This window comes from Jaculus jaculus, chromosome 5, assembly GCF_020740685.1.
Source record: "Jaculus jaculus isolate mJacJac1 chromosome 5, mJacJac1.mat.Y.cur, whole genome shotgun sequence".
Taxonomy (NCBI): domain Eukaryota; kingdom Metazoa; phylum Chordata; class Mammalia; order Rodentia; family Dipodidae; genus Jaculus; species Jaculus jaculus.
The window spans coordinates 36,949,323-36,974,960 of NC_059106.1; the positions used below are offsets into that span (position 1 = coordinate 36,949,323).

Sequence of the window (25,638 nt, forward strand, 5' to 3'; positions counted from 1 at the left end):
CCATTTGCCTGCTGGGCTGCAGGAAGCCAGGCTGGACACGGCAAGTGTTAGCCTTGCTCTACCTGTTGCTTCAGTTTGGAAAGAGGACATGAAGATGAGGGCCAGGTGGGCCTGGTAGGGCTGAGGTCTGAAAAAAAGGATGCCTGGATGGTCTCACAGCCCCTGCCCTCCTTTAAAAGGCAGCTGAGGACTGGATCAATTGGTGTTAGGGATGTTGCCCCAGGGAGGCAGGTTTGGGCTGTGAGGAAGGGTCCATCATTTAGCCTGTACCAAGAACATTGCAATGCCTGGCTACCCAGCTATACAGGATGCAGACCACAAGCTGTCATCCTCACCAGGATCAACACACTGACCATTGACAACTGATAGCTGAGACCCAACATCATCAGTCCAGTAGTGGCCATTGGTAGAGGGTAGTTAGTGGTTAGTTAAGGCAACTTAGTTGGGGCCTGGCTTCCTGCTGTAGGTCTGGTTCCTAAGCCCTGAGCAGAACCCAGAAGAATCTGTTAGCCCACCATGGTCAGTTAGCTGTGGGAGTATACATATATTTGTAACTTTCTGGTCTCTGGTCAGTAAAGCTAAGTATCTGTTCTGTGGTGTCCCAAGAACCTGTCCAGCCAGCGCAGTATGAAGGGGGTCTTTACAGAAGCACCAAAGAGGCCCCTTACCTATCTAAGGCCAGGGAGCCCAGGTAGGTCACTAAACCCAGGGAGGATTCCCCAATGTGTCCCCACCAGAAATCCTTATTGGAAGGTTTATATTTGTTGTACAGGAACTACTCTGAGCTGTCCTCAAGTGTGAGGAGCCCCCAGAGGAGGAACTTAGCCTGGGGTCCCATAAAACTCCAGATACCCATAGCCCCTAAGGCAGCCCTGTCCTAAGAGGTGACACTGTCTGCCACTAATTAGTCCTGTGACCAGCCACTTCAAAGGCTGGAGGACAATGGTGGTAAATGCTCCAGTGTCCTTACTAGGATAGGGTGGAGGGCCTGTATTAAGAGGGACCAGAAGGATGGAGAGATGGCTTAGTGGTTAAGGTACTTGCCTGCAAAGCCAAAGGACCCAGGTTCAATTCCCCAGTACCCACATAAAGCCAGATGCATGAGGTGGTGTATGAGTTCTAGAGTTTGTTTGCAGTGGCTAGAGGCCCTGGCGTGCCCATTCTCTCTCTATTTGCCTCTTTCTTGCTTGCTCTCAAATAATTTCAAAAAAAGAGGGGCCTGGAATAAAGTGAAACTTTACTGTGAAAAACCAAAAATAAATAAATAAATAACATATTAAAAGAGAGGAACTGGAGCCAGGCATGGTGGCTGACGCCTTTAATAGCAGCACTTGGGAGGCAAAGGTAGAAGGATCGCTGTGAGTTTGAGGCCAACCTGAGACTCCATAGTGAATTCCAGGTCATCCTGGGCTAGAGTGAGACACTACCTTGAAAAACAAAAAAAAAAAAAAGACAGAGAGAGAGAGAGAGAGGAACCAGAGTCATCCACTTGTTTCCACCCCCTCCCATGTCTTTCAACATACAATACTTAGTAGTGACCACAGGGCTCCTGTTAAAGGTCAGAGGCTAAGAATACCCTCATGTTACCCCAGGCTGTATCTCCTTCATGGAGCAAGGAGGTGTGGGGCAGCAAGTGGGGGACAGGCCAGGAAGGAGAAGGAGATGTGCTCTGGGACTCAGTAAAGTGCAGGAAATACACTGGCCCTTTCACCTCTTGGTGCCTTCCCTGGGTTTGGCAGTCTCCTGGGGGTTTCCCAGAAAGAGATGAGGAGAGTTGAACTGGAAGACAGTGATCCTACAGTTGATCTCTGACTCAGGCTCTGTCACTTGAAGGTATGCCTTTATCCCCAGCCCAGTTCCTCTTCCCACATTCCCTTTTGCAGCCCCTGCCATGCTGGGAGAGATCAGCTGCCCTAGTTCAGGTGACCCACAGAGCTCAGGCCCTTCTTTGCTGCTTATAGTCACATATCAATGTATTCATTCACATGGGCCCACACCTCCAAAGGTTCATACTTGGGTTTGAAGGAATATGTAGAGGCCAGTGCTGAGTCTGGTGGTCCCTCACTAGCTATATTAGCTAGCACTACCTCTGAGCCTTAGGCTTAAAAAGTCAACTCATCCCCATTCTGCACTTGAGGAAACAGGTTCAGCAAAGTTGAGTAATTTGGGCAAGGCCTGGTGAGTGACAGAGCCATGATTCCTACCCAGCCAGCCAAGTCTAAGGCCAGTTCTTTCTCAGTGTGACTTCCCTCTCCTAGGATGTCATCAGTGGTCACTGCTTCCAGAGCTATGGAGCTGATGACCTCACCCCCTCCCGGGAGCCAGCGCTATGCAGTGGGGCTGGGTACTCCTTACCTCAGCCCAGCCAAGATCCTCAGTACCAGTTTGAGTGTCAGTACCCAGAGTCCCTCTTAGGGAGGGGATGGCAGGGCTTAAGCCTAACCCCAAACCAGGCTGAGGGGTGATCATTTGGCATGGTGAGGCCACAAGGTCACCCTGGGACATGTAGAGTCCCCCAGTAGAAACAGAAATAGTTGAGAGTCCTAGGTCATAGCACCCTGTAAACCTTACTTCAGCCTAATCCACTGTGTGATTTGGTCCCTGCATGTGGGATGGGGTCTTACTGTGTATGTATGGCCTTCATGTGTTCTGTGGTCTCAGCATGCCATGCACTTTAACATTTGGCATGATCCCGTGTGTAGTAGAGTCAGTACTATGGGAAGAGTGAGCCCCACCATTTCAGGGCACCTTCCATCTAGATACCAAGGCCCCAGGTTGTTTCCACAATTTGTGCCCATCCAAAGGCAGATGAACTGGTCCCAAGGAACAACATGTGTTCTAAGAGCGGACCCCCCCCCCCCACAAACACACACACACACTCAGTGTCCCTTGGCCACAAATATCTGTGTCTGGTGATGGAGGCATGAGCCAGGCAGGTGGTAGCAAGCAGGCAGTCCTCCCAGAGTGCTGGGAGCCCAAGTCTGAGCTCCAAGGTTCAGTGTAGCAAATGAGACATTCAAGAAGGGCCTGGCCCAGCACACATCTCTTTCTCCTACTCCCAAAGCTGCTACTCAGAGGCCCAGGATTCTCTTCCAAGCTCAGCATGAGAAAAAGCTCACCATATCTCTGCCTCCACAAGAATTTTCCCTCCAAGTTCAAAGCAGATATGGCCACCCCTACCATTGGGTCCCTCCCCTGCTACCCCACCCCTTCCCCTCCCAGTGGCCTTCTATTTATTTATTTATTTATTGGTGGTTTTTCAAGGTAGGGTCTCACTCTAGCCCAGGCTAACCTGGAATTCACTATGGAGTCTAAGGGTGGCCTCGAACTCACGGTGATCCTCCTATCTCTGCCTCCCAAGTGCTGGGATTAAAGGCATGCACCACCACACCCGGCTTCCCAGTGGCCTTTTATAAAGAGGAAGCTTCCCAGCCAGCCTCAGGCCACCTCTGCTCTGTGACCTGCTGGAGCTGTAACTATCTTGTTTTCCTACCATACTGTCAACAGAAGAATGGAGGTGCTTGCACAAGGACACCCCAACTCTGAGGTATTAAAGGGTGTTTGGTGTGGACTCTACTGCCTGTGCTGGTTCCTGGGGTGCCTCTGGGTAGGGTCCTCTTCATGATGATTGGGGAAGTCCATCTTTTGGCTTTGTTAGCCTGAGGTGGAAGAGACTATGTTTCCCCTGGTGAGGCATACTGCATATTGTATGGTACCTCAAAACATTCCAGACAATGTGTAGAGCAGCCCATGGGGTGGGTACCACTGTGCATCCAGTGTATGCCTCACACAGGATGCACATGTGTGAGCCCCACATATTGACCACATCATGTATATATTGAGCCAGGCAAGGAAGAAACCAAAGTCGTCTTGTCTCTCACACACAAACAAGCAGTCCATGTAGAGTAGCTTCTCCTCTGTTATGTAGCACCCCTGCTGAGTTAGGGCTTGGTACATGCTAGGTAGGGCTCTCCACGTGTGCATGTGTGTGTATGAGTTCATGTGTGTCTACATGCAAGAGGCCCTGCCCCATCCCTGAGCAACCCTGGGCGTTGCACTGCCCCAAGGCCCCATCCTGGAGTCCTCTTCTCCAGCCCAATTGATTTGTAGACACTGTAGAATTTTCTTTCCCTCCCCTGTAACCCACTATCTTTCCTCACCTATAAGGTCTTGGCAAGACCGGGGAAGAGTATGAACAGAAGTCTGTACCATGAGGCCACTATTGTTTTCTGTGCTGGCATAAGTTCCCAGCCAGGCTACTGTGGGGTATGTGGTGGTGCACAAACTTGAGGAGGGGCTCTGTCCATGCCTCCAGACCTGCTGTCAAAGCTGGCTGGTTTGCTCTGACATGCATGATCCCAAAACACTGGAGCAATTTGCTCAAACACACCTGGCAGGACACAGATAGGCTGGCTTGCAGCTGATGCCTGCCCAGGCTGGCAATGGGAAGTGGCTGGTGCCTAGCAAATGTAACACAAGCATGAAAAAGCTCAGTGATTCAAACCAAGTATGGTCAGTATAGAAAGTCCTCAGGGATCTCACGCTGTGACTCAGAGCTGGTCTTGGACTGGCAGTCCAGGCCTGTTCAAGGCCCCATTCATAGAGAGCCCCCCATGTGTCTGTGCTGGACACTGAGACTTACAGGGCAGGATTGGGTACTAGGCAGACTAGCCAGGGTCTTGCAAGACCTCCTCCTCCTCCTTTTTTTGAGGTAGGGTTTCACTCTAGCTCAGGCTGACCTGGAATTCACTATGTAGTCTCAGGGTGGCCTCAAACTCACAGTGATCCTCCTACCTCTGCCTCCCAAGTACTGGGATTAAAGGCATGCACCCCATGCCCAGCTTTTGCAAGACCTTCTTGAAGCCCTTGGGTGTTCACAGTTGTTTAGGCCGCTGGCCCCTGGCCTACTTTTTCTGAAGCTCAAGGTCTTTCCCAGACCCTCATCTATATAGACTTTGGGCCATAGCTGAGCTGTGTTCCCTTAGCCTAGACCTATTTAGTTCATTATGACTGTGTCACTCTTTTTTTTTTTTTAATGTTTTCTATTTTATTTATTTAAGTGGAGTGGGGAGAATAGGCACATCAGGACTTCTAGTCACTGCAAAGGAACTCCAGACACATGCACCACCATGAGCATTTAGCTTTCATCTTTCATGGGTTCTGGGAAGTCAAACCTGGGTCCTTAGGTTTCACAGGCCAGCGCCTTAACTGCTAAACCATCTCTTGAGCCAGACTGTGTCAGTTTTAATCCAATCTAGCCACACTGGCTGCCAGGGATTGATAAAGACCTTTAAGACCAAAAGATTAAGCTTCCCTAGAGCCCCTACAAATACAACCTAGCTTTTATATGAGAAGGTCCCTTGGGCCTGCTCCTCTCCAGGGACCTCTGCCCCACTCAGGATAGCACCTACCCACCTGCCCTCAAGCTGCCTGTAAACACCATATCCTCAGGCTCTACCACTCCTACTACCCAGGCTCAGCTCCAGGCCATGATAAGCTATGCCTGCATCTTGGTGTCCTGATAACATCTTGGAGAGAAGGATGCAGGGTCAGTCCTGAGCATGATGGGGTCATGTCTGAGTGATGGAGTGGGCTGGGCTGTGCCACTGGTACTAAGGTACATAATTGACTTGTGTGTTCCCAGAGGCAGAGAATGGAAGTCTGTCAGTCACCGATGGCACATTCTGGATGGGGTGTGCTTAGCCAGGCAAAGAGCAGCCTAGGAAGAGGGTAGTACCTACTGAGGTCTCTTCTTGAATACAGGCTGCAGTTGTGGCCCAAGAAGCAAGCAGAGAACCTGACATCTGGAAGAACTCCTTGGCCAGCCACCCATACTGCCACCCCAGGAGGGGGCAGGGAGGGGCTGTTGGAGCTGCATGCCTCCTTCAGGGAGCTACCACCATCCATGGCACAATCCGCTTTGTCTGTTCCCCCGAGAACCGGCTTAAGACAGCATCTTGGGGACTGCTGCTCCTGGGCGCCCTGGCAGTGCTCTACTGGCAACTTGGGCTGCTCCTGGAGCAGTACTGGAGTTATTCAGTCATCATGGCAGTATCTGTGCACTGTGAGCACAAATTCTTCCCATTGGTCACTTTGTGTGACATGAAGCCACATCGGTAAGGGCCTGCTTCTGTAGCACTGGGTGTGGTCTCAGATGAAGCCCCTCCTCCTAGCCCTGTGTCCAGTAGGTACTTTTCAGTGACACCCAGAAGGGATACCCAGGAAGAACTGGGAGGCCAGGGATGGAGGGGAGATGAAACTTTCTAGGTCATTCTAAGTTGGGCAGCAATCATAGGCCACTCCAAATGAAAGAATCAAGCAGCATTCCAGGTGGTGAGTGGCTATGAGTCTGCCAAGAAGACATGGAGCCCTGGGGATGACCAGACTGGAGGACTGACCTCGACTTTACAGTCATAGGCTTGCCTAGGCCCAGCTCCAAATGCTGAGGGGAGGGAAGGGTTGCTGTCCTCACTGGACACACAAGGACAATGAGGCTACACACTGCTGAACCATCAGGTTCAGTACCTCAGGTGTCTAATACTGGGGGACTTTAGGGTTCTAGTTCTTACTCAGTGTGACCCCACCATCTGGCCCTTCCCAGGCCTAGACTCATCTGCCACCATCTGGAGGCGCTTGATGTGTTTGCCCAGGAGAATATCTATGCCCTCTACAAGTTCAACTTTAGCGAGGGTAGGATTACCCCCTTTGCCAGGGTCTCCAGACATGAACCCTCCTTCCAGCTGGACCGTGGAATCCGTCTACAGTGGCTGAGGCACCTGGGCAGCCAACACAAAGTGGGCTTCAGACTGGTGAGTGCCAGGCCCCAAAGAGGGGCATTCCTGGTGTGCTGCTGCCCCCGGGAGAACATACCTAGTGAGGGCAGGCAATGGCTGAACTACTCTGCATACTCACAGTGCAACAGCACTGGTGATGACTGCTTCTATCGTGCCTACTCTTCAGGTGTGACAGCTGCCCAGGAGTGGTACCAGTTTCACTACATAGACATCCTGGCCCTACTGCCTATAGACTGGGAGGGCAGCCATCAAAGTCATGGCGGCCACTTCATCTTATCCTGCTGCAGTGGCAGCGAGGACTGCCAGGATTGGTGAGCAGGGAAAGGCTGATGGTCTGCTCCTCTCTGCCCTGCCTAGCAATATGGTTTTACCCTAGGGTCCAGCTGGCCAGAAACCAGAAGCTGGCAACCCAAGGCTGGCTACAAACAAGCTTCCTGTCCAGATAAGGCAGACTATGTCCCCTCAGGGCATGATGGGGTAGAAGGTGATAAGAATCTGTAGTTAAGCATATGGGTTCCAGGCACTTCAGGAAGTTCTACCACCAGACCTATGGCAACTGCTACACCTTTAAGAGCAACTGGGCTGCACAGCACACAGGCATCACACATGGTGAGTGCTTATCCACAACAGACACCTGAGGCATGGCTGTGGAGAGCACAGGACAGCGGCTTCATACCTCCCCCTTGGCCTCCCCAGGAATCAGCCTGGTCCTCAGGGCTGAAGAGCAGGATCACCTCCCTCTGCTGTCTACAGAGACTGGAATCAAGGTTATGGTTCATGGACACAATACACCTTTCCTGGAACACTATGGCTTCAGCATTCAGCCAGAGACCCAGACCACTATAGGAATCCAAGAGGTGGGCAGGGGTCTGGACCACCTGTCCAGCCTAAGTATTGAATTGGGTCAGGCCCTAGATGTGGGGTGGGAAGAACTGAAGCTCTACTCTCCACACCCTACAGGATGAGGTACACAGGCTTAGGAGTCCCTATGGCCACTGCACTGATGGCATTGAGGGTGTAGAAGTGAAGCTTCTGTATAACATCTCATACACCAGGCAGGTGAGTGGATGGCAGAAAGGGTCCCTGAGCACAGGGTGTCCCATGCTGGGAGGACCCCTATCTTGAGTCCCTGCTGTCTCCTCAGGCATGCCTAGTTTCCTGCTTCCAGCACCTGATGGTGGAGATCTGCTCCTGTGCTTACTACCTCTACCCACTGCCTGATGGAACCCACTACTGCAGCCACAAGCAACACCCAGCCTCGGTTGAGCCTGTCCTACAGGCTGTAGGGTTGCTGGGGCCTCCAGGGTGGTCTCTTCTTCTTCTTCTTCTTCTTTTTTTTTTTTGTTTTTTGGTTTTTGGTTTTTCAAGGTAGGATCTCACTCTACCTGAGGCTGACCTGGAACTCGCTATGTAATCTCAGGGTGCCCTTGAACTCAAGGCAATCCTCCTACCTCTGCCTCCTGAGTGCTGGGATTAAAGGTGTGCACCACCACACCCAGTCAGGGTGGTCACTTCTAATGATCCCTCTTGATCCCAGGTCACTGCTTCTACTGCCTTCTCCAGGACATGGAAACCCACCAGCTCCCCTGTGTCTCCTGCTACCCTAGGCCTTGCAGGTGAGGGGGATGATAAGGTTGGAGGTCAAGGATCAGTTCCCCTAAGAGCAATGCAGGATGACTGGTAGTTTTGTCTCTCTCAGGAAGTCTTCCTACAAGCTCTCCACAGGGACTTCCAGGTTGCCTTCATCCAAGTCTGCTGTGAGTCTCAAGGAGTGTGGTGTGGGTAGGCCCAGGGCCCCTCACAGCTACCAGTGATGTTGGGAAGGGACGGTGTGGTCATAAAAGCCTTCCTACGTTCAGGACTGGATCCTAGCTACGCTTGGTGAGTGAGACCAGTGGAACCCAAGCTGGAACAGGAGGGAGCACAGGTGGGTGCCTCATCTCCTAGGGACACATCCCATCTCTCCCCTACTAGCCCCCTTACACCTGTTTCTCCACTCCAGAAGCAGTGTGGCCAAGGTGAACATCTATCAGGAACTCAAGTACTGTACCATAGATGAGGCACCTGTATACTCAGTGAGTGGCTGGCAATATCCAAGGCTGGGTCTGTGGCGAACCACTCCCCTGGGATGGGAATATAATGGTGGGGAGAGGTAGCCCTACACAGTCCCACACAGGAGTGGGGACCAGAGGCCCTGCTGGACTTGCTGCCCACTCACCCACAGGTTCCTCAGCTGCTGTCTGCCATGGGCAGCCTGTGGAGCCTTTGGTTTGGCTCATCCGTCTCTCTGTGCTGGAGCTGCTGGAGCTGCTGCTGGATGTTACCACCCTTGCTGTGCTGCTAGGCTTTCGCTGGCTCTGCCAGGGACAGGAGTCCTGGCTGGGTGGCAGTACTGCCTCAGGGCAATCCCACACACCAGAGGCCAACCACAGGTTCCAGAGTGGCACGGTTGACACCAGAGATGTAGAGGGTCCAGTGAGGGCTCAACTCCCACAAGTGCTTCCAGGGGCCCTAAATATAGACTCTGTGGGAGAATTAGTCTAAGCTCCAGCCCCTTGAGATAATGACATCTTGATCAGTCCCACCACGACTATCTGTTCCCCCAGCCTAACCCTGGGAGATGTGGCAGCAGTAGGTTCCCCATAGGGGGTAAGAATAACCACCAGAGCCCAGGAAGCAGCAGCACATGGATCATGGGCATGCCTCACACATCAGAGTCTCTCTTCACCCACCTACAACACCTGAAGCCCCTCAGGTTGAAGAGCCTCAACACAGAGCGGTAGTGTCCCCATCTCTATGGACTCCTGAGTTCAGGATTGACCATGGGTCCATGCATGCATGTATGTGGGAGCAGAGGTACCTCAACACAGTGATGTGTCTGTTTGGTGTCATATTTGTCTGTGCATGTTCATAAAACCTGCCTGCATCTGTGTGCAGGTTGGGCAGAGCCTGCCTTGGCTTAAGGACAGGCTATGGACAGGCAGAAGGAAGAGTAGGTCCAAGCCAAAGCATCTAGTGACCTTGGGTTGCTTTACAATAAAATCATTAATTCTGGGATGGAGAGATGGCTCAGCAACTAAAGGTACTTGCTTGCAATGCCTGATGGCCTGGGTTCAATTCCCCAGTACCTACATAAAGACAGATGCATAAAGGGGTACATGTATCTTGAGTTTGTTTGCAGAGGCAGGAGGCACTGACACAGCCCATACTCACTCTTTGTCTCTCTCAAATAAATAAATAAAAATATTTTTAAACATTTAAAAAAAAACAGTAATTCCATTTGCTGCCTAGTGCATCTCTTATCATGCCAGGGTAAGCTGCAAACCTCCAACTGTACCCCATCACCACCTTAAAGCAGATCATAGCAAACACGCTGCAAGGCTGAGAACATTAGGTGTGGCTCAGAGACACTAACCCCAACCATCCTCACTAATTGTGTTCACCCCTTTTTCTTCCAAAGGACAGAGTCTAGGCCAGAGAAAGGCAGGAGATCCTAGGAACAAGAGCTAGGGGTGTCAGGAGACACTTTGTCTAAGCCCAATAGGCCACGGGAGGTTGTCCGGGTCATGTCTCCTTGAGGAAAGGATATTGATAGGACCCTGCTCAAGGCTGCTCCCAGATACACACCCACAATTGAGACAGAGCCAAGCAAGGTGGGGTACATCAATGAGCAGGCAGTGGGTGCAAGCGGCAGAGGTTTATTAACCAAGAGTGATCAGAGCAGGAGGGGGTAGGGTCCCGCCAGCCCTAAGGTGGCAAGGCAGGCGGTGGGCAGAGCTCAAGCAGGGAGGAAGGAGCTAATTCTGTTCTTTAGGACCACAGCCAGCAAGCAAGGGAGTTAGGGCCCCGGTCCTGTGCTGACCTTACTGCCCATGGAACCTCCCAGGGCAATGTTTGCATAGTGACCAGCTGACTGGCCTTAGCCTAACCAAGGGCCCAAAATTGCAGAGGAGTCCAGCCTCTGTCCTGGGACTCCTTCAGAAAATAGGAAATTGAAGGCATTGGTGGGGTTCCCAAATGAGTTAGGGACCCCATGACCCATCAGAGTTCCAGCCCAAAAGGTAAGGCTGGTGAGGGGGTTAGGGCAGATCTATGGGGCCTTCCCCCACTAGCAGGCAGATCCAGAATCAGGGTGTCCTTGAGAGTCCACACAGAAAAGATGCAAAGTCAGAATGAGGTCATTGTAGAAAATCCACTCAGTCAGTAACAAAGAACATTGGGCACAAGGTGGAAAGTGCCAGTTGCTTTATGCATGGGGCTCTGGCCCCAAGTACCAGAGATAGTGCCTCTGAGGAAGATGGGCTAGGCCTGGGACCTCAGGCACAAGGACCTGAGTGGCCAGCCACGTGGCCTTCGGATGCCTGCATCCAGCCAAGGTGGGGAAGGCCCAGGCCAGAGCTCTCCCCTCCAGCACCCTCACATCCCAACCTGGATGCTGGGGTCACTGAGCGAGGTACTTGGGTTGGTTCCCTGGGTGGGCCACCATTCCTGCTGGGGAAGGTGCTGGCAGCCAGCCACCAGCCTCAGGCTGGAGGAAGAACTCTGGGGGTGTGTAAGAGTGACCCAGCTAGCAGGTCAGTGTTCTGGAGCAGTAAACATAGGGCACAAGGTGACACAGGCCCAGAGGGCAGAGGGGCACAAAGTGACATGAGCCTCAAAAGTGGTTTGTGACATGAACAGCCCATACCCCTGAAGAAGGGGCCACATGAATATAGGGGTAGCCCAGATGGAACAAGGGGCACCCCGATGCAGTCACCCCAAAAATGTGAGGCTTCAAAAGACTCAGTGCTGGGGTCCCTCTCTCAGGCTGAGTTTCTAGGCAGCCAGAAGGAGGAAAGAGCAGGGGAGTGGGAACTCCGGGAGCACCTGGGCACTGGGGCTGTCAGGATGGACACATGGTTGTCACAGGCAGGGCCATGGCTAGATAGGGGCCAGGGTCTTCAGGGACATGCAAGAATTCCAGGCTGGGCTGGTGGGGGCCAAGGTGGGGATCCCACAGCTGCCCAGCCTGCCAGGCCCTAGCTTTCCTCCAGATGGAGGCCAATGAACTCCTGGATGCACCTGCGGTACTGCAGCTCTGTGGGGCTGCTGCCTGCCAGTGGGGCTGGCTGGCCTGGGGGAGCCTCGGCCTCCCGCATCTCTTCAGCCATACGGGCCAGGCGGAGCCTGGGGGAAGGGGTGTGGTGTGAGGCAACTCTGTCCCCACCAAGTCCCAGCCCCCCCACACTGACCCTGCTCCCACACCAGCTCACAGAGTGACAATGTCTGCATTGGCCGCCTGTACTGCGATGGTCAGTGGGTCCTGCTGCTCCTGGTCCAGGGCATGCTGGTCTGCCCCCCGCTTCAGGAATAGGCAGACCTGACTGAGGATGGAGGAATGTGTTGAGGCAGGTAGAGTGTGGGCAGGGACATGCAGGTCACACAGACCCATAGTACTTACCCAGTATGGCCTAAGAGTGTGGCGTGGTGCAGAGGTGCCCGGCCCCGGCTGTCTCTTTGGTTCACATCAGCTCCATTTTGCAGAAGGAATTCACAGACAATCAAGGAGCCCTAGGTAACCAGGGATCTCAGACTGAGCTAGGAAAGGACCCATTATTCTCTGAACCCCTGCCACAAGTGCACCCAGAAGGCTGAGCCTGGTCTCCACCCAGAATGGTAGGATGCACACATGTGAGTATGTAGTTGTGTCCTGCACATGTACCCCAACTTGTGCTCACCCCTATCACAGCCTGCACCAGTGGCGTCTTTCCCTCATCCTCTGCATCAGCCCAGTTGACTTCGGCTCCGTGGGCCAGTGCTGCGGCCAGCGTTGGGAGATCACGAGTGCGTGCAGCGCGATGTGCCAGTAGCCCAGGATGCAGTTCTCGTACATCTGCGAGGCTCCAGGCCTCAGCCTCAGCATCTCCATCCACTTCACCACTGGACTCCTCTGACTCAGCACCTTCTGCAGGAGGAGGAAAATGTTAGGAGCAGTGACTCCCAAGGGTTCTAGGGAGAGGGGCTGCACCAATGTGGAGAAGGGCGTACCCACCCTCCTCAGTGACACTGTCCACCACGGAGCTGGAGCCAAAGGCCAGAATATCTGAGCTGCCATCAGAGCTGCCTCCCAGGCCACTGTCACTGCTCAGACCTGTAGGATCAGAGAGGAGGGGTCCTCAGTATAGGAGATACCCCATATCTGGGAGAAAGCTAGAGCCTCACCCGCCCTCCAGGGGACATATGTCCAACCCAAAGCTGCAGGACCAGTTGTCCCTAAGGAACTGGGAAGTCCTGCCCAGGCTGAGAGGAAAAAAAACAAACAAACAAACAAAAAAAAAAAAAACAACAAGAAATAGCTCAAAGGAACCAGAGGAACTCCCATCTCTTTCCCCAGCAAAGTCAAGGATGGCTCCAAACCTGTCAGTCTTTGAAATCTTAACAAGCCCTAAAGTCCCAGCCCAGGCAACAAGAGAAAAACTGTGGAGCCTGGCTTAGGGCCAGTGCTAAAGCGCCCTCTGCTGCTCCCAGTCATCCCTCCACCCTATCAGTGCACAGGAAACACACCTGTGTGCACAGGACTTACACACCTTCACACATTTCTACACATTACCCTTTAAAAATATTTATTTATTTATCTGCAAGGAGAGATAGGGAGGGGGAGGGAGAGAGAGAGAGAGAGCATGGGCATGGGCATGCCAGAGGGCCTACAGCCACTGCAAATGAATTTCACCACTTGTGCATCTGGTTTACATGGGTACCAGGGAATCAAACCCAGGTTGTTAGGTTTTGCAAGCAAACACTTAACCGCTAAGCCATCTCTCCAGCCCCACATTACTCTTTTATTGGGAATTTTTTTTTCAAGGTAGGGTCTCACTCTAGCCCAGGCTGACCTTGAATTCACTATGGAGTCTCAGGGTGGCCTCAAACTCATGGCAATCCTCCTACCTCTGCCTCCCAAGTGCTGGGATTAAAGGCATGCACCACCACGCCCGGCTACATTACTCTTTTGACACAGGATTTCACTATGTATCCCAGGATAGTCCTGAACTCACAGTAATCTTTCCACTTCATCCTCCCAAGTACTAGAAACATGAGTCACCACATTGCTTCCACACATCACTCTTTTTTAAAAATTTATTTATTTATTTATTTGAGAATGTGAGAAGAGAAAAAGGCAGATAGAGAAGACAGAATGGAGGTGTCAGGGTCTCTAGCCATTGCAAATGAACTCCAGACACATGTGCCACCATGTATATCTGGCTTTACATGGGTACTGGGGAACTGAATTCAGGTCCATTAAACCAACTCTCCAGCCCCATACATCATTCTTGATAGTCATGGACTCAGCCCCCAAGGTTGAGGTTAAGATATCCTTATCAGGCTGGAGAGATAGCTCAGCAGTTAAGGTGCTTGTCTGCAAAGCCCAACAACCTGGGTTCAATTCCCCAGTCCCCACATAAAGCCAGATGTACAAAGTGACACATGCACCTGGAATTTGATTGATTGCAATGGCTAGAGGCCCTGGTGCACCTATTCTCCCTGTATTTTTTCTCTGCTTGCAAATATATGTGTGTGTGTGTGTGTGTTTATGTATGTATATTTTTTAAAGCTATTCCTATCCCTTTCAGGGGTTGGGAAGATTTCTCAGTGGTTAAAGATGCTTGCTTTCCTGGTTCAATTCTCAAACTACCCATGTAAGATGGACACAAAAAGTGGTGTGCCTAGTGTCTGTCTGTTGCAGCAAGAGGTCCTAGTACACCCACATACATGCAAATAAATAAACAAATAATGAGGGGCTGGAAAGATTGCTTAGTGGTTAAGGCACTTGCCTGTGAAGCCTAAGGACCCAGGTTTGACTCCCCAGAACCCATGTAAGCCAGATGCATATGATGGTGCATGCATCTGGAGATCATTTGCAGTAGCATACCTATTCTCTCTCTCACTCGCTCTCTCTCTCTCAAATAAATAAATCATTGATTTTTGAAAAGAAATTTTTATTCCTAGCCATTTAAGATGCTCTTCTAATCTTAACACTGCTAAGGCACAAATTCTCCCCACCTCATCTCACTTCCTTGTGATATTACCACTCTGGCTCACTCCCTCCTTCATGGAACACCTGTTATTCTAGTCCTTGAGAAAGTGCTATCCATACTTGTCCACTCTCCAGAGGAGCCTCACTTGGCCCCTCTTCAGCTATTCTGGCTGACTGGGGAAATATAGCCTCTAGGGGAGGCAGACAGCAGGGTATCTCCCAGCACTCACTGCGTGGACCAGCCCCAGCGCCTGCATCGAAGTAGGAGAAGAGGGAGTCCAGCTCATCAGGGCAGAAGAGGGAGTCCCGGCGGAACTTGCGCTCCAAAGTGCTGGCTGCAGGGAGTGGGCCACAGGTTCAGATGGGGAAACTGAGGCCCAGAATGGGGGGATGCCTCCGGTCATGCTGGGAGTCAGGCAGAGCTCAAAGGTGCCCCTATGAAGCCCTGCCTCCTGCCTACCCAAGCCCACCATGACATCCAGGATGTGGTAATTCCTTGAGGCTGCAGTGAGCCTGGACACAGTCCTACCCAGGTACATGAACTGAGGTACAGCTGCTGGCAGCCCTCCCACCTGAAGACAGAGCAGCGATGGAGGGCAGGACGGGCTCAAGCCGGACCTTGCGGCGAGTGGTGGGAGCATGGGGAGAGCTGTGGGGGCGCTGGCACTTCTGAGCTCTCCAGCGTCTTGGGGCTTCCCGTGTGGGTGCAGTAGGTGGCTTCCGCAGAAACTTCTTTTCGACATATTTGTCCTTAATCCAAGCCTCCTTGTCCTGCCTGGACCAGGAACAAATGTGAGGCTGCATCTGTGGGTTGGGTCTCCCCTGGCTGAGCTGGCTGCCCCCCACCTCACCTGGGGCTACTAGCTGTGGGCTTCTTGCTGCCTGGGCCTTCACATTGGGCCTCATAGATATGGTTTATGGTGCTGTTCCCAAGCTCACACATCAGCTGGGGAGAACAGGTTATATGGATATCATTTTAAGTTCAAAGACCCAGACCCCTAACCCTACTTCTTCCAAGCCCAACTGGCCTTCACCTTCAAGAGCCACTACACACACCTTTAGCAGCTCTGGCTCCCAGGAGTCCAGTGTAAGGGATCGCACCTTAGAGCAGTGGACACCCAGGCTCCTTGATAGCAAGGGAGAAAGGATGAGTCAAGGTATGGCTCCAAGCAGTGTCAGCCAGCCCTGCCCACTCAGAGTCAAAGGGACACCTGTGGATGCCTGAGCACTCGATACAGAGCAGCACACCCAAGTTGATGCTGGCCCAACGAGGGTCTGGCTGGCCACAGTCACCACACTGGCTATTGCCGGCCACATTCTGCACCCGCTGCAACACACTCTCGCCCTTGACTCCACGATCTCGAGAGTCCGTAGTAGAGTCGATGCTACTTGTTGATGGCGATGCTGTGCGGTCCAGCCTCTGGGGAATGGTGTGAAGAATCACTCAGCACTTCAGGGACTGTCTCAACTCCCCAGTGGATCCTCTTCCCCAACCAAAAAAGCCAGGACAAACCAGGGCCCCTCAGGTACAAGTTTGCATGCATATGCACATATCAACATGCATATACACACACTGCCTACATAAGTATGTATGTAGCCTGCATAAGCCCTTTCATGGATACACAGGTATATGCACACATATGTGAAAGGGCAGGAGAGCCACACCTCACTATAACAGCTGTCTGGGCTCTCCCGGTATGCAGAGGCAATGCTGGCCTGCACAGCTTGTACCCAGGCTTGCCGCAGCTTCTCAGAGTCAGCCTGTAGCATGCAGCTCCTGTAGGGAGGGGGCGGTCAGGCTGGGTGGGCAGGAACTTCCCCTACCCTTCCCTAGGCCGGGCCTCCTCACTTGGTGGGTGACACGACCTCGAAGCAGAACCTCCGCTCGATGTCCTCACATGGCTTCACGGAGCACAGGCGTAGGTCGTCAACTACCACAGTCAGTGCATCCTGTAGGCAGCATCACCATGGCCCACAGACTTACCTACCTCATACACCCACTTTCTCCTTCATTTTAACCTTCACCTGCTCCCTTTTTGGACTTTGATGCCTGTTTGTGTCCTCGGTCCTGTGTCAACACCCACTGAACAGCCCATCCCATATCCCAGGTGGGGAGGGGTCTGGCCAATGGTGAGACCCTGTCCCCCAGCACACCTTGAGCTTCTTCTGGTAGACCAGCTGGCTGTTCTGAATGGAGAACCAGCGCCTAAGTGAGGGAGATGGAGGATGAGAGGTTGGTCAGGCACAGCTGGCTCTACATCCACTCTGTCCTTGGCCCTCCCTGAGGAAGGCCCTTACCGGTTCCATGTCTTGAAGGCATTGCTAGCTCTCTTGAAGAGGTAGCCCTCCATCACCACGCCACTGGGGGCATCCACATCGAACTCTACTTTTGGTTCATCATAAGAGAAGTCCTGGGGAGAACAGAGCTAGACCTCGAGGACCTGGAGGACTCCCTCCCCCTCCCAGAATCATCCAGAAGAAAGGCTGAGGTGAGGCCTGTTTTCAGAAGGAAACTGCTCACCACAGCAACTTTCTGACCAAACAGCACCCCTGCCCCAAGACCCTGTGGGCCGACACCTTGCATTCACAGCCGGGCCAAAGCACTCCAGTCCCTATGGCCAGGCTTGCAGGGACAGGCAGGCTGTGATCAGGAAGGAAGTTGCCCCCGCCCCCTTCTGAGTCCTCTGTGTAGATCGCCAGCTGGGCCAGCTCCAGCTGCCTGACAGAGGTCCATTCAGGAGCTTGGGAGCCTTGAGTATACTACGTGCCCTACTGTCCAGCAGACTAGGCCAATAGAGAGGAGGTCCAGCCATCTGCTCTCAGCCTAAGCAAGGACAGGACAATACAGCTGATACCGCTCCCTTGGGGGACTGGCTGGACTCATCCTGCTGATGCCAGCAAGTGGTCCATAGGTGCAGCAGGAGCACTGGGGTAGGGATGTGTCCTTGGTGCTGAAGTGCCTCCAGGCAGGGCCTGGTTCTCCCTACCACAGCCCCACATGCACACCCCAGAGCGCAACTCTCTTACTTGCAGCAATGTCTGATGCCCGAGCATTGGGAGTGGGGAAAGAGAAAGAGAGAGAGAGAGAGAGAGAGAGAGAGAGAGAGAGAGAGAGAATGAATATGAATGAGTGATGGCTTCATCTCCAACCACTGCCAAGTTCTCTTGTTCTACCTATAAGCCAACCTTTACCCTGGGTAGTGGATGAGGCTACTGACTGGCAGTAAAGCAAGGGTCCCAGAAGAAGCCAATAACTGCAGCTACAAAGGTGCTCACAACTTCTAAAGAGTAAGATCTCAAGCCTTAGATCCAGCCCCTCCACACACCAGGCCCAACTAAAACACATTCCTGCAGGGAACAGCTTTAGCTGGCAGTGGTTGCACGGTCTGGTGGGAAGTAAGTAGATGGGGCCTGGGAGGAAGGGTGGATGTCCCAACTGAACCCTCAGGTCAGGGGTGGAGAATGGAGAAGAGGGTTCAACAGCCTCTGATGGACTCCTACCCCCACAATGTGCTTGGAGATGGGGCTGCAGGGCCTTACCCGCTGCTGGATAGCAGCATGCTTGCGCTCCATTTCACGCTTTTCCACGGCGGAGTCAATCACCAGCTGGTCCAGCTGTGGGCCGTGGCGGGAAGAGGGCATCAAGAATGCAGCAAAACCCCTTCCCAAGGCCTTGTTCAGGAGTGCCACCTCTCCCGCAGGCTCACCTCAGCTGCCAGCTTCTTCATGTAGGGATCTAGCTGGTGCAGGAGGCTGTATCCCTGCTGGAAGAAGCTGTACTGGGCGTGCATGAAGGACAGCATCTGTGGGGATGATGGGCTCCAAGTGAGGCCTGGCTCCCACCTCACAGGCCATGCCATAGACACTTCCCCCCATAAGCACTCACAGAATCCAATATCTCAAATTTCTTCTTGGCCTGGAGGACATTGATCTGCCAGAGGAGGAGCAAACAGGTGAGGAGGTCTCAGGGCCCAAGAGTCCATGGCCTGCCTGTATCTTTCCAGAGTCCACTTGGGCTGCTTGTAGTTTTAAGATCCCCAGGTGGTCTTCAGCTCTCTGCATGTCAGCTTCATCCTCTTATGGGCCCAGAGTCCTTCCCTATGTCTGGATATGGGTCACATCTGGGCAAAGCCAAGAATTCTTATCCCTGACCACATCTCTCCACACCTCCCTGAACAAAGTCAAGGCATCTGCCTCTATGGTTTATCCTACTTCCAGGCCTTTGCTGGGGATCCTCCTCCCCATTTGTGAAGCCACATCTCCACTGCCACACAACTAACCTGTAGCACATAGTCCAGTGCCAGGTGACGGAAGCATTTCCGGGTGAGGGTGAGAGCACCTGTGGCCTCCTCCACCTCATGAGGCCGATGCCTAGGGGCCTGCGCATTCCTCACCAAGGAGAGTTCCATGTCCTCCCGCACTTTGTCAAACTGCTTCTTTGTCTCCTTGAATTTCCGTACATCCCTAGGTGCCAGCCAATATAGATGCCGGTAGTCAGGGGACAGAGGAATACTGTCTGGGCTCCATATTGATCATTCCCCAGCATCCCCACCCCATCCTGCCACTGCTGGGTCAGGCCTCCTTCCATTACTTATCTACCCAGATCCTCACTCACCTCCCTCCTCCCTGCTGCAAGACCTCCCCCACTTTACCACCTTGCTCTCTGTCAGTCTGGCCAAGGCCCCCAGCCCCACCTTTGACTCCAGATCCATAGCCTAGCATCTCCTCTGAGGTGTAGGGCTGCAATGGAACCCCTGCTTCTTCCACCCAGACCTGTCTGTCTTAGCTAACAACCTGTGAGAGGGCAAAGGTCCCTCACAGCCTGAGGCCTTGGCCAAGCACCCCCTGGGAAGTCCTAAAGATGGAACTTGGCCTTGGGATTTGTCTCCTGGCTTTGAACCAGTGGGGTTGAGAGCTTGGAAGGTGGTGGTTCTCGACACTCACTCTTTGACGAAGCTGTGAAGCTGCTGCCGCACGGACCTCTGAGCCTGGTCAAACAGTATCTGGGAGGGAGGGAAGGTAGAGCTGTTGGAGGCCTTTCTCCACAGAGGCGAAAGTCAAAGCCCCGCCTATGTTCCACATTACAGTCAGCTGTCCTGCCCATCTCTGTCTGGACCCTAGCTCTCTGCAGAGGACACTACTCATGGGACCTGCTGTGTACCAGGGCCAGTGTCTCGAGGCCAGGAAAGCAGCCCCCAGCCTGGGTTGGTACCCAGAGGTAACAGCTGCGGCCACCTGCCCATCTCCTCATCTGGCTCTTGTCCGGTCTGGAGGTCAGCACTGTGTCAGACAGGCCTCTAGACTCCATCTCCAGCATCTACACAGGTGGTACACAACAGCCGCCTGGAAACTGAACACCCACGGCAGGAAGGAGTCAGAGTAGGGAGTTCTCATAGGGCCTGGCCTGGGGAATGGGGTAGAGTGGCTGTTGGAAGCCCACAGAGCTTTGCCCCATACACACACTTAGAATTAGAGTCTCCATATGGAGGAAGGCTGGGCCAAACTAGGGGTAGCAGACAGACAGACGAGCAGGTGGCTAGGATGAGCCATCCTGAACTGGTTAATTTCTGAGTTTCCCCTGTAGGGGGTGGAGCCCCCTTGTTTAGTCTGGGGTTCTGGTTCCCAAGCCATGGTTCATCCCCGCCCCCATACTTTGGTTTGTTCTGTGTCTATTCACATTAGTGTTGGGGCCCTGAGGGGGCCCTGCCTAAATGTTAGTAAGGTCATCGCCCAGAAATTGTGTGACTGGGATGGAGAGCTCTACTAAGGGGTGGGGGGGGTGGCGGCGGAGGTCTAGGATTAATTTGTGAGATTCCCTCACCCAAAAACCCTGATGCTTTCAGGCCTGGGATGTGTGTTGACTGCTCTGTCATCTGGCCATGGCCTGATTCAGGGCAGGGCCCCTGGAGATTTATTCCCCCATATCACATTGTCTCCCAGACTCAGTGGCTACCACTCCTACAGATAAGAAGAGCAGAATGTGGCCTTCCCCACTCATGACCACCAGCTTAGTTCCCTGAGAATTTTCCAGCTATGTGCTTGGTACCTTCAGGAGCCATAGGGGTGGCTCAGAAGAAAGCATTAACATTGGCATCTCAGGTATCCCATAAGGCTCACCGTGTGGTAGTTGACCATCTCCTGGAGGCTGTCTCCAAACCTCTGCAGACATTCCTGAGGAAAGGAATAGGGGAGACCATGCTGAGATGGGCACTGAGGAACGAGGCTACATTGGCTATGTGGGTAGTGCCTCCTCCAAGCCCATAGGGACCCTCCCTGCCCATAGGTTAGAGCTGCACCTGAAGCAGAGTGCAGACACCTATTGCTTATGGGCCTGAACACCCTTCAGGGGTTGCTTCTCCTTCCTTACCCCACCTTGAGGTCATAGGTACATTGGCCTCTCACCGAGATAACGGTATCGCCCTGGCAGTGCTGGGACAGGTCTCGGACGCCACTCACAAAGAGCCTGTTCGTGGTGACATAGGCTTTGCCAGCCTCGATCATACCACTGCACAGCTTGACCAGCTGCAGGTGGGACAGGGTGGGCAAAGTGAGGTCCTGGCAGCTTTCTCCAAGTTTGCAATTTAAACCTGCCATAAGTCCAGGCCACAGAGGAAGATATGCTCCCAACCAAGATGGAGAGGGTCCAGGGACAGCAAGGATTCAACTCAGGCCCATTAGCAAGTACTCAGACACAGATGCCCCTCTTTATCTCCAGACTAAAGAGAAGCCACTAGTGTGTCTATTTGCCTGGCACTCAGAGGACTGTCTGGGAAGGGTAAGTAGTGCCATGTGAGCATCACTTCTAGAGTGAAAGGCTGACAGGACAGAGAAGCCTCAAAGGGACCCAGGGCTGAGGAGTAAGTGTGGCCCCCATAGGGTCAGAGGGCCAGCCAGGATAGAGCTAATGGACACTGACCTTCTTGCCTCTTCCAACTCTGAGGCCTGATCCCTCTCCCCTTCTCTGCCTTCACCCTTGGCCCTCAACCCAGTCACAAGAGGCACAGCTAGCACAGCAGCTGTTCCCGCCCAGCAGCTAGCTCAGGCACAAAGGATATACCTCAAGTCATGCCCTGTGCCCAGGCTGGGCATAGGGCAGATAGAACAATGCTGAATCATCCATTACCCCCAGATCTGTCCCTCACCTTGTCCAGTTTGGCCTCGATCTCAACCACATCTGTTTCTACCTCATCAATGGTTGCCCTGTAACAAGAATGGGTGGCTGAGTGAGCTTAACAGGGTCAGACTGGGACTTCGTCTCTTGCTGTAATTCCCCAGGGTATTTGCTATTTAGAAAGGGCCTCCAGGAAACTGAGGCTGGGAGAGACAAACTCCCTGCCTGGTGGGCAGGACTTTGTACCTATGTCCAGCAACCCTAGGTGGCAGGAGGAGGCCACATTGCACATTGGCTGTGACACTATGTCCCTCCCCCACTCTCTGTACTAGACCCTGTGAACACAAGGTTAGACAAGTCCTTACACTCTAAACACAACAGTGTTCTCGAATTCCTGCTAATGGTGCCCATGATAGCCCTCTCTGAAGCTCAGAGTTGACCCTGGACCCCATCTGGACTCCCACCCACCTTGACTTTTGAAGAGACTGCCTCTTATTGCTCAGCTCCTACTCTGCCCACCCTGGCCTGGAGCCAGAAGACCCTATAGCAAACTGGCAATGAGCCAGCAGCTAAGGGATAAGGCTCCAAAACCAGTGACAAGAAGTCTTCCCTCTCCCTAAATATCAAAACTCCATACAGCTTTGTCCACCTGGTGGCAGAGGTGGGTCAGCCTCTTTTCAGCCCACTCTCACCAGGCCAGCCTGACAAAGGGGCTGCCTTGGAGAGGCAAGAGTTAATGATGACATCACCAAGAGAAGCCAGGGAGAATCCCCGGAAGCCAGAGGCAGATGGATCAGGCACGTGACATTATCCCTTCCCCTCCGGGAACAGGAAATAAGGAAATAGGGCCAGGCTCACTGCAGCCCCCTACCTCACACAAATCAGCTCAGCTGGTGAGCTGGGCTCATCTGGCCTGCAGGGGAAGAGCAGGGGTAAGACAGGCCTTCAGGGACCAGTCTTGCACTGGAGTCAGGAGGCAGTAGAGGAGAAGACACCTAGGTCTCATTCCTTGCTGCCCACCCTAATGGGTAGGAATAAGGGGTTTGTTCTAGAGTTTTCTAAACCTGGGTGAAGGGTCTGCAGGATACATGAAACATAGTTCAGTATGTCCTTAATTTAGGCTGCCCCATCTAGGAATCTTCAAAGGTTCTGGGCCATCACTCTTTGGAAAGCTTCACTCTTTCCTGAAGGGCTGAGACTTTGAATCCTGGAGCAGAGAACAGCAGAATGGGGCTGCTTAGACCATGGACAGTCATTCCATTAAAGAACTTCCCGTAGCCTGCCCTCTTAGGAAATGTCCTTTAGCTGAAAGTCCATCACAGGCTACCACAGAAGGGTCTGACTCAGGACCTTGACCACTACAGGAGTCAGAGGATCCCAGGACAGAGAAGGGACCATCTGCCTAGAGCACAATGTAGTCTCCCCTACGCTGGCCTGACAGCCCAGACAGCTGCTGGAAAAGCTGCAGCTGGCTGAGGAGCCAGGGTGTGGGAGGGGCTGTACCAGGAGCTGATCAACATCCTCACAGGGAAACAGGGACATGGTGGGTACTCAGCAGAGGCTCATAGGTCAGCACCCTGTCCTGCCCACCCCCAGCACTCCCCTTATTAACTGAGAACCTGATGCACCCCCGTCCTACCCTCTGTCTGCTAGGGACTTCCTCAGTAGCTTGGAGGTTGGGGAGGAGCCCCTCACCAAAGCCATGACTCAGCGCCTGAAGCCCCACCCAGGGCAGGGCCTACCAACAGAGCTGTATAACTCCTCTTTTAGGGTTCCCTTGCATCCCCACCCACAGTGTCCTGGACTATGAAGCATTCCCAAGGCTGTTATGAGCCCCTACCCCAGGCCAGGAGCCCATAAGCAGGAACCTCCCTTTCCAGGCTAGGGGCTGGCTTCACCTCATTTCCACTTCCTTCTATCAGCCCCACCCTACCCAACCCCAAGGTCCATGCCAAGAAGATCAAATTATAACCTCAGTGACACCTTAAAGCAGACAAGGGACCCCTCAAACTCATCGAGTCACGGCCCACTCAAAACCACTGAGCAGGTTTCCATGGCCCCAAGACCAAGGTCCAAGCAGTCATCTTCAGCCACTCCAAGACAACCCTCCCTACTTGGAGAAGCAACACTAGGCCTAGGTGGCTGCCACACCTACCACAACCCCACAGGTTGAACAGGCTGGGAGGGAAGGCCCAGAAGTGAATTGGGTCCTACCAAAGCTTAGACCCTTTCACAAGGGCAGGAAGAGGATCAATCAGCCAGCAATGGAAAATGGAAAAACACAAGATCACTCTAAACCCTTTTCCCAGGGCCTGGTGCCACTCCCTGGGCTCTGACACTCCTGTCACAGGCTCTGACTCCCTTCGAGGTGGTTTAGCAAGGGGCTGGCACTAGGATTGTGAGGCAGACCTCCAGAAACCCAGCACAGAATAGCCAAACACACGTTTCAGAGGCATGACATATGCTCATGCACAAACATGCATACAGTAGCATAGTACACATGTGCTCGCAGGCATACAGTACATAAGTGTTCATAGACATGTACACTGGTGCTGGAACACATACCTGAACACACTAACATGTCTAACAGCATGACAAAACTCACAGAGAGGTGGCACATGCACATACATGCATGCACACATCACCAGGCCATATGATGCATCAAACACACCAACTCAGTGGTACAGCTCACCCACACATTCATGTGCATGGTTTAGCACTTCGAAGGAGGGGCAAGATGCAATACATATGCAGAAGTGGGTGGCCTTATGAAGGTGCACACTTGCAGATGGCATTTAGGAGGTATTCAATTACTGTTTGCCAAATGTCACCCAATGAGAGAAGTACATTTGTATACACGTCCATGGACATGTGGTTCATGCAGATGTACACGCCTGTTTGTCTAGGAATGGTAAGCGAAACAAACACTCTGGGGTGGACAAGTCCCCTACCCTCCCACCTAAACCTCTCACCTGACTCTTCTCTGCCCCCCATTTAGTCCCCATCACCCTTCACTTTCCAAGATGCCAACCCCAGCCTCTAAACAGGGTTCCAGCTGGCTGCACCCATGAACTGCTCTGGACACATGGACCAAAACAGAGACCAGGGATGGACACATGGGGATCCAGACAATCCTAGTCAGAGTTGGGATTGTATGTAGGGCCCAGGCGGACCTCAACCCTGGTGGCCTCCACACGAAGGTGCAAATACAAAGCAGGGAGGACAGTCCTAGAGGTGGCAATGCCCGAACTGTCCAGTCCGACAGGGCTGCTCAAGGGTCGGGCCACCCACGCGCTGGTCTCCGTGCGAGGTGATCAGTACAGGGGCGTCTTTTGTTCCGGTCTCCCAGGGCCGGAGGCGGAGCTGTGAGGCCGGCCGGCGACCGCGGCTTTGTCCAGGCCGGGTCCACCGCCCCGTCCCCGGTGGCTGCGGCATGGTCACGACGTTAGCACCTCCCGCCCCGCCGCGGGCACAAAGGCGGCCCGTCGTCCCCGCCCGCGCCCATCCGGGAGACCCGCGGCACACCTGAAGCGCGGCGAGTCCTTGATGCACTCCTCGAACTCCACTGTCATGGCTGCGGCGAGCAGCTCTCACTGAACCCGAGACCTCGGCGTTTCAAACGGCATCCCCGGCCGGTCACCCGCCTGTCCCGCCCGCCCGCGCCGAGCTCGACGCCTGCCCGCCCGCCCGGAATGAGGCCGCGGCGCTTGCCGCCCCGCCCC

General features: G+C 53.3%; 2 protein-coding genes across 3 annotated transcripts; one reads left to right on the forward strand and one right to left on the reverse strand.

Moving 5' to 3' along the window:
- Positions 1-2,259: 2,259 nt before the first annotated feature.
- Positions 2,260-9,577, forward strand: Scnn1d (sodium channel epithelial 1 subunit delta). Its single transcript, XM_004657419.2, has 12 exons — positions 2,260-2,391; positions 5,890-6,116; positions 6,602-6,809; positions 6,915-7,105; positions 7,315-7,403; positions 7,491-7,651; positions 7,755-7,853; positions 7,939-8,076; positions 8,358-8,410; positions 8,797-8,869; positions 9,048-9,269; positions 9,401-9,577. The coding sequence occupies exons 1-12, from the start codon at positions 2,260-2,262 to the stop codon at positions 9,575-9,577; spliced, it is 1,770 nt and encodes a 589-aa protein (XP_004657476.2).
- Positions 9,578-10,476: 899 nt separating this feature from the next.
- On the reverse strand, positions 10,477-25,594 carry Acap3 (ArfGAP with coiled-coil, ankyrin repeat and PH domains 3). Of its 2 annotated transcripts, XM_045150987.1 has the most exons (25): positions 25,442-25,536; positions 22,981-23,123; positions 21,948-22,005; positions 21,208-21,327; positions 20,923-20,976; positions 19,750-19,808; positions 19,086-19,269; positions 18,692-18,736; positions 18,513-18,608; positions 18,346-18,420; positions 17,833-17,844; positions 17,104-17,216; positions 16,960-17,011; positions 16,655-16,755; positions 16,471-16,582; positions 16,017-16,225; positions 15,862-15,931; positions 15,657-15,751; positions 15,378-15,580; positions 15,036-15,140; positions 12,826-12,924; positions 12,512-12,738; positions 12,235-12,344; positions 12,047-12,157; positions 10,477-11,960 (listed from the first exon to the last, which is right to left on the reverse strand). In XM_045150987.1, exons 2-25 carry the CDS (start codon positions 23,004-23,006, stop codon positions 11,813-11,815), a joined length of 2,484 nt encoding a protein of 827 aa, XP_045006922.1. In that variant the 5' UTR covers positions 23,007-23,123; positions 25,442-25,536; the 3' UTR covers positions 10,477-11,812. The 2 variants fall into 2 exon arrangements, with proteins under 2 accessions (XP_045006922.1, XP_004657820.1); XM_004657763.2 differs by lacking the exon at positions 22,981-23,123 and having other exon boundaries at positions 25,442-25,594.
- Between the last annotated feature and the right edge of the window lie 44 nt (positions 25,595-25,638).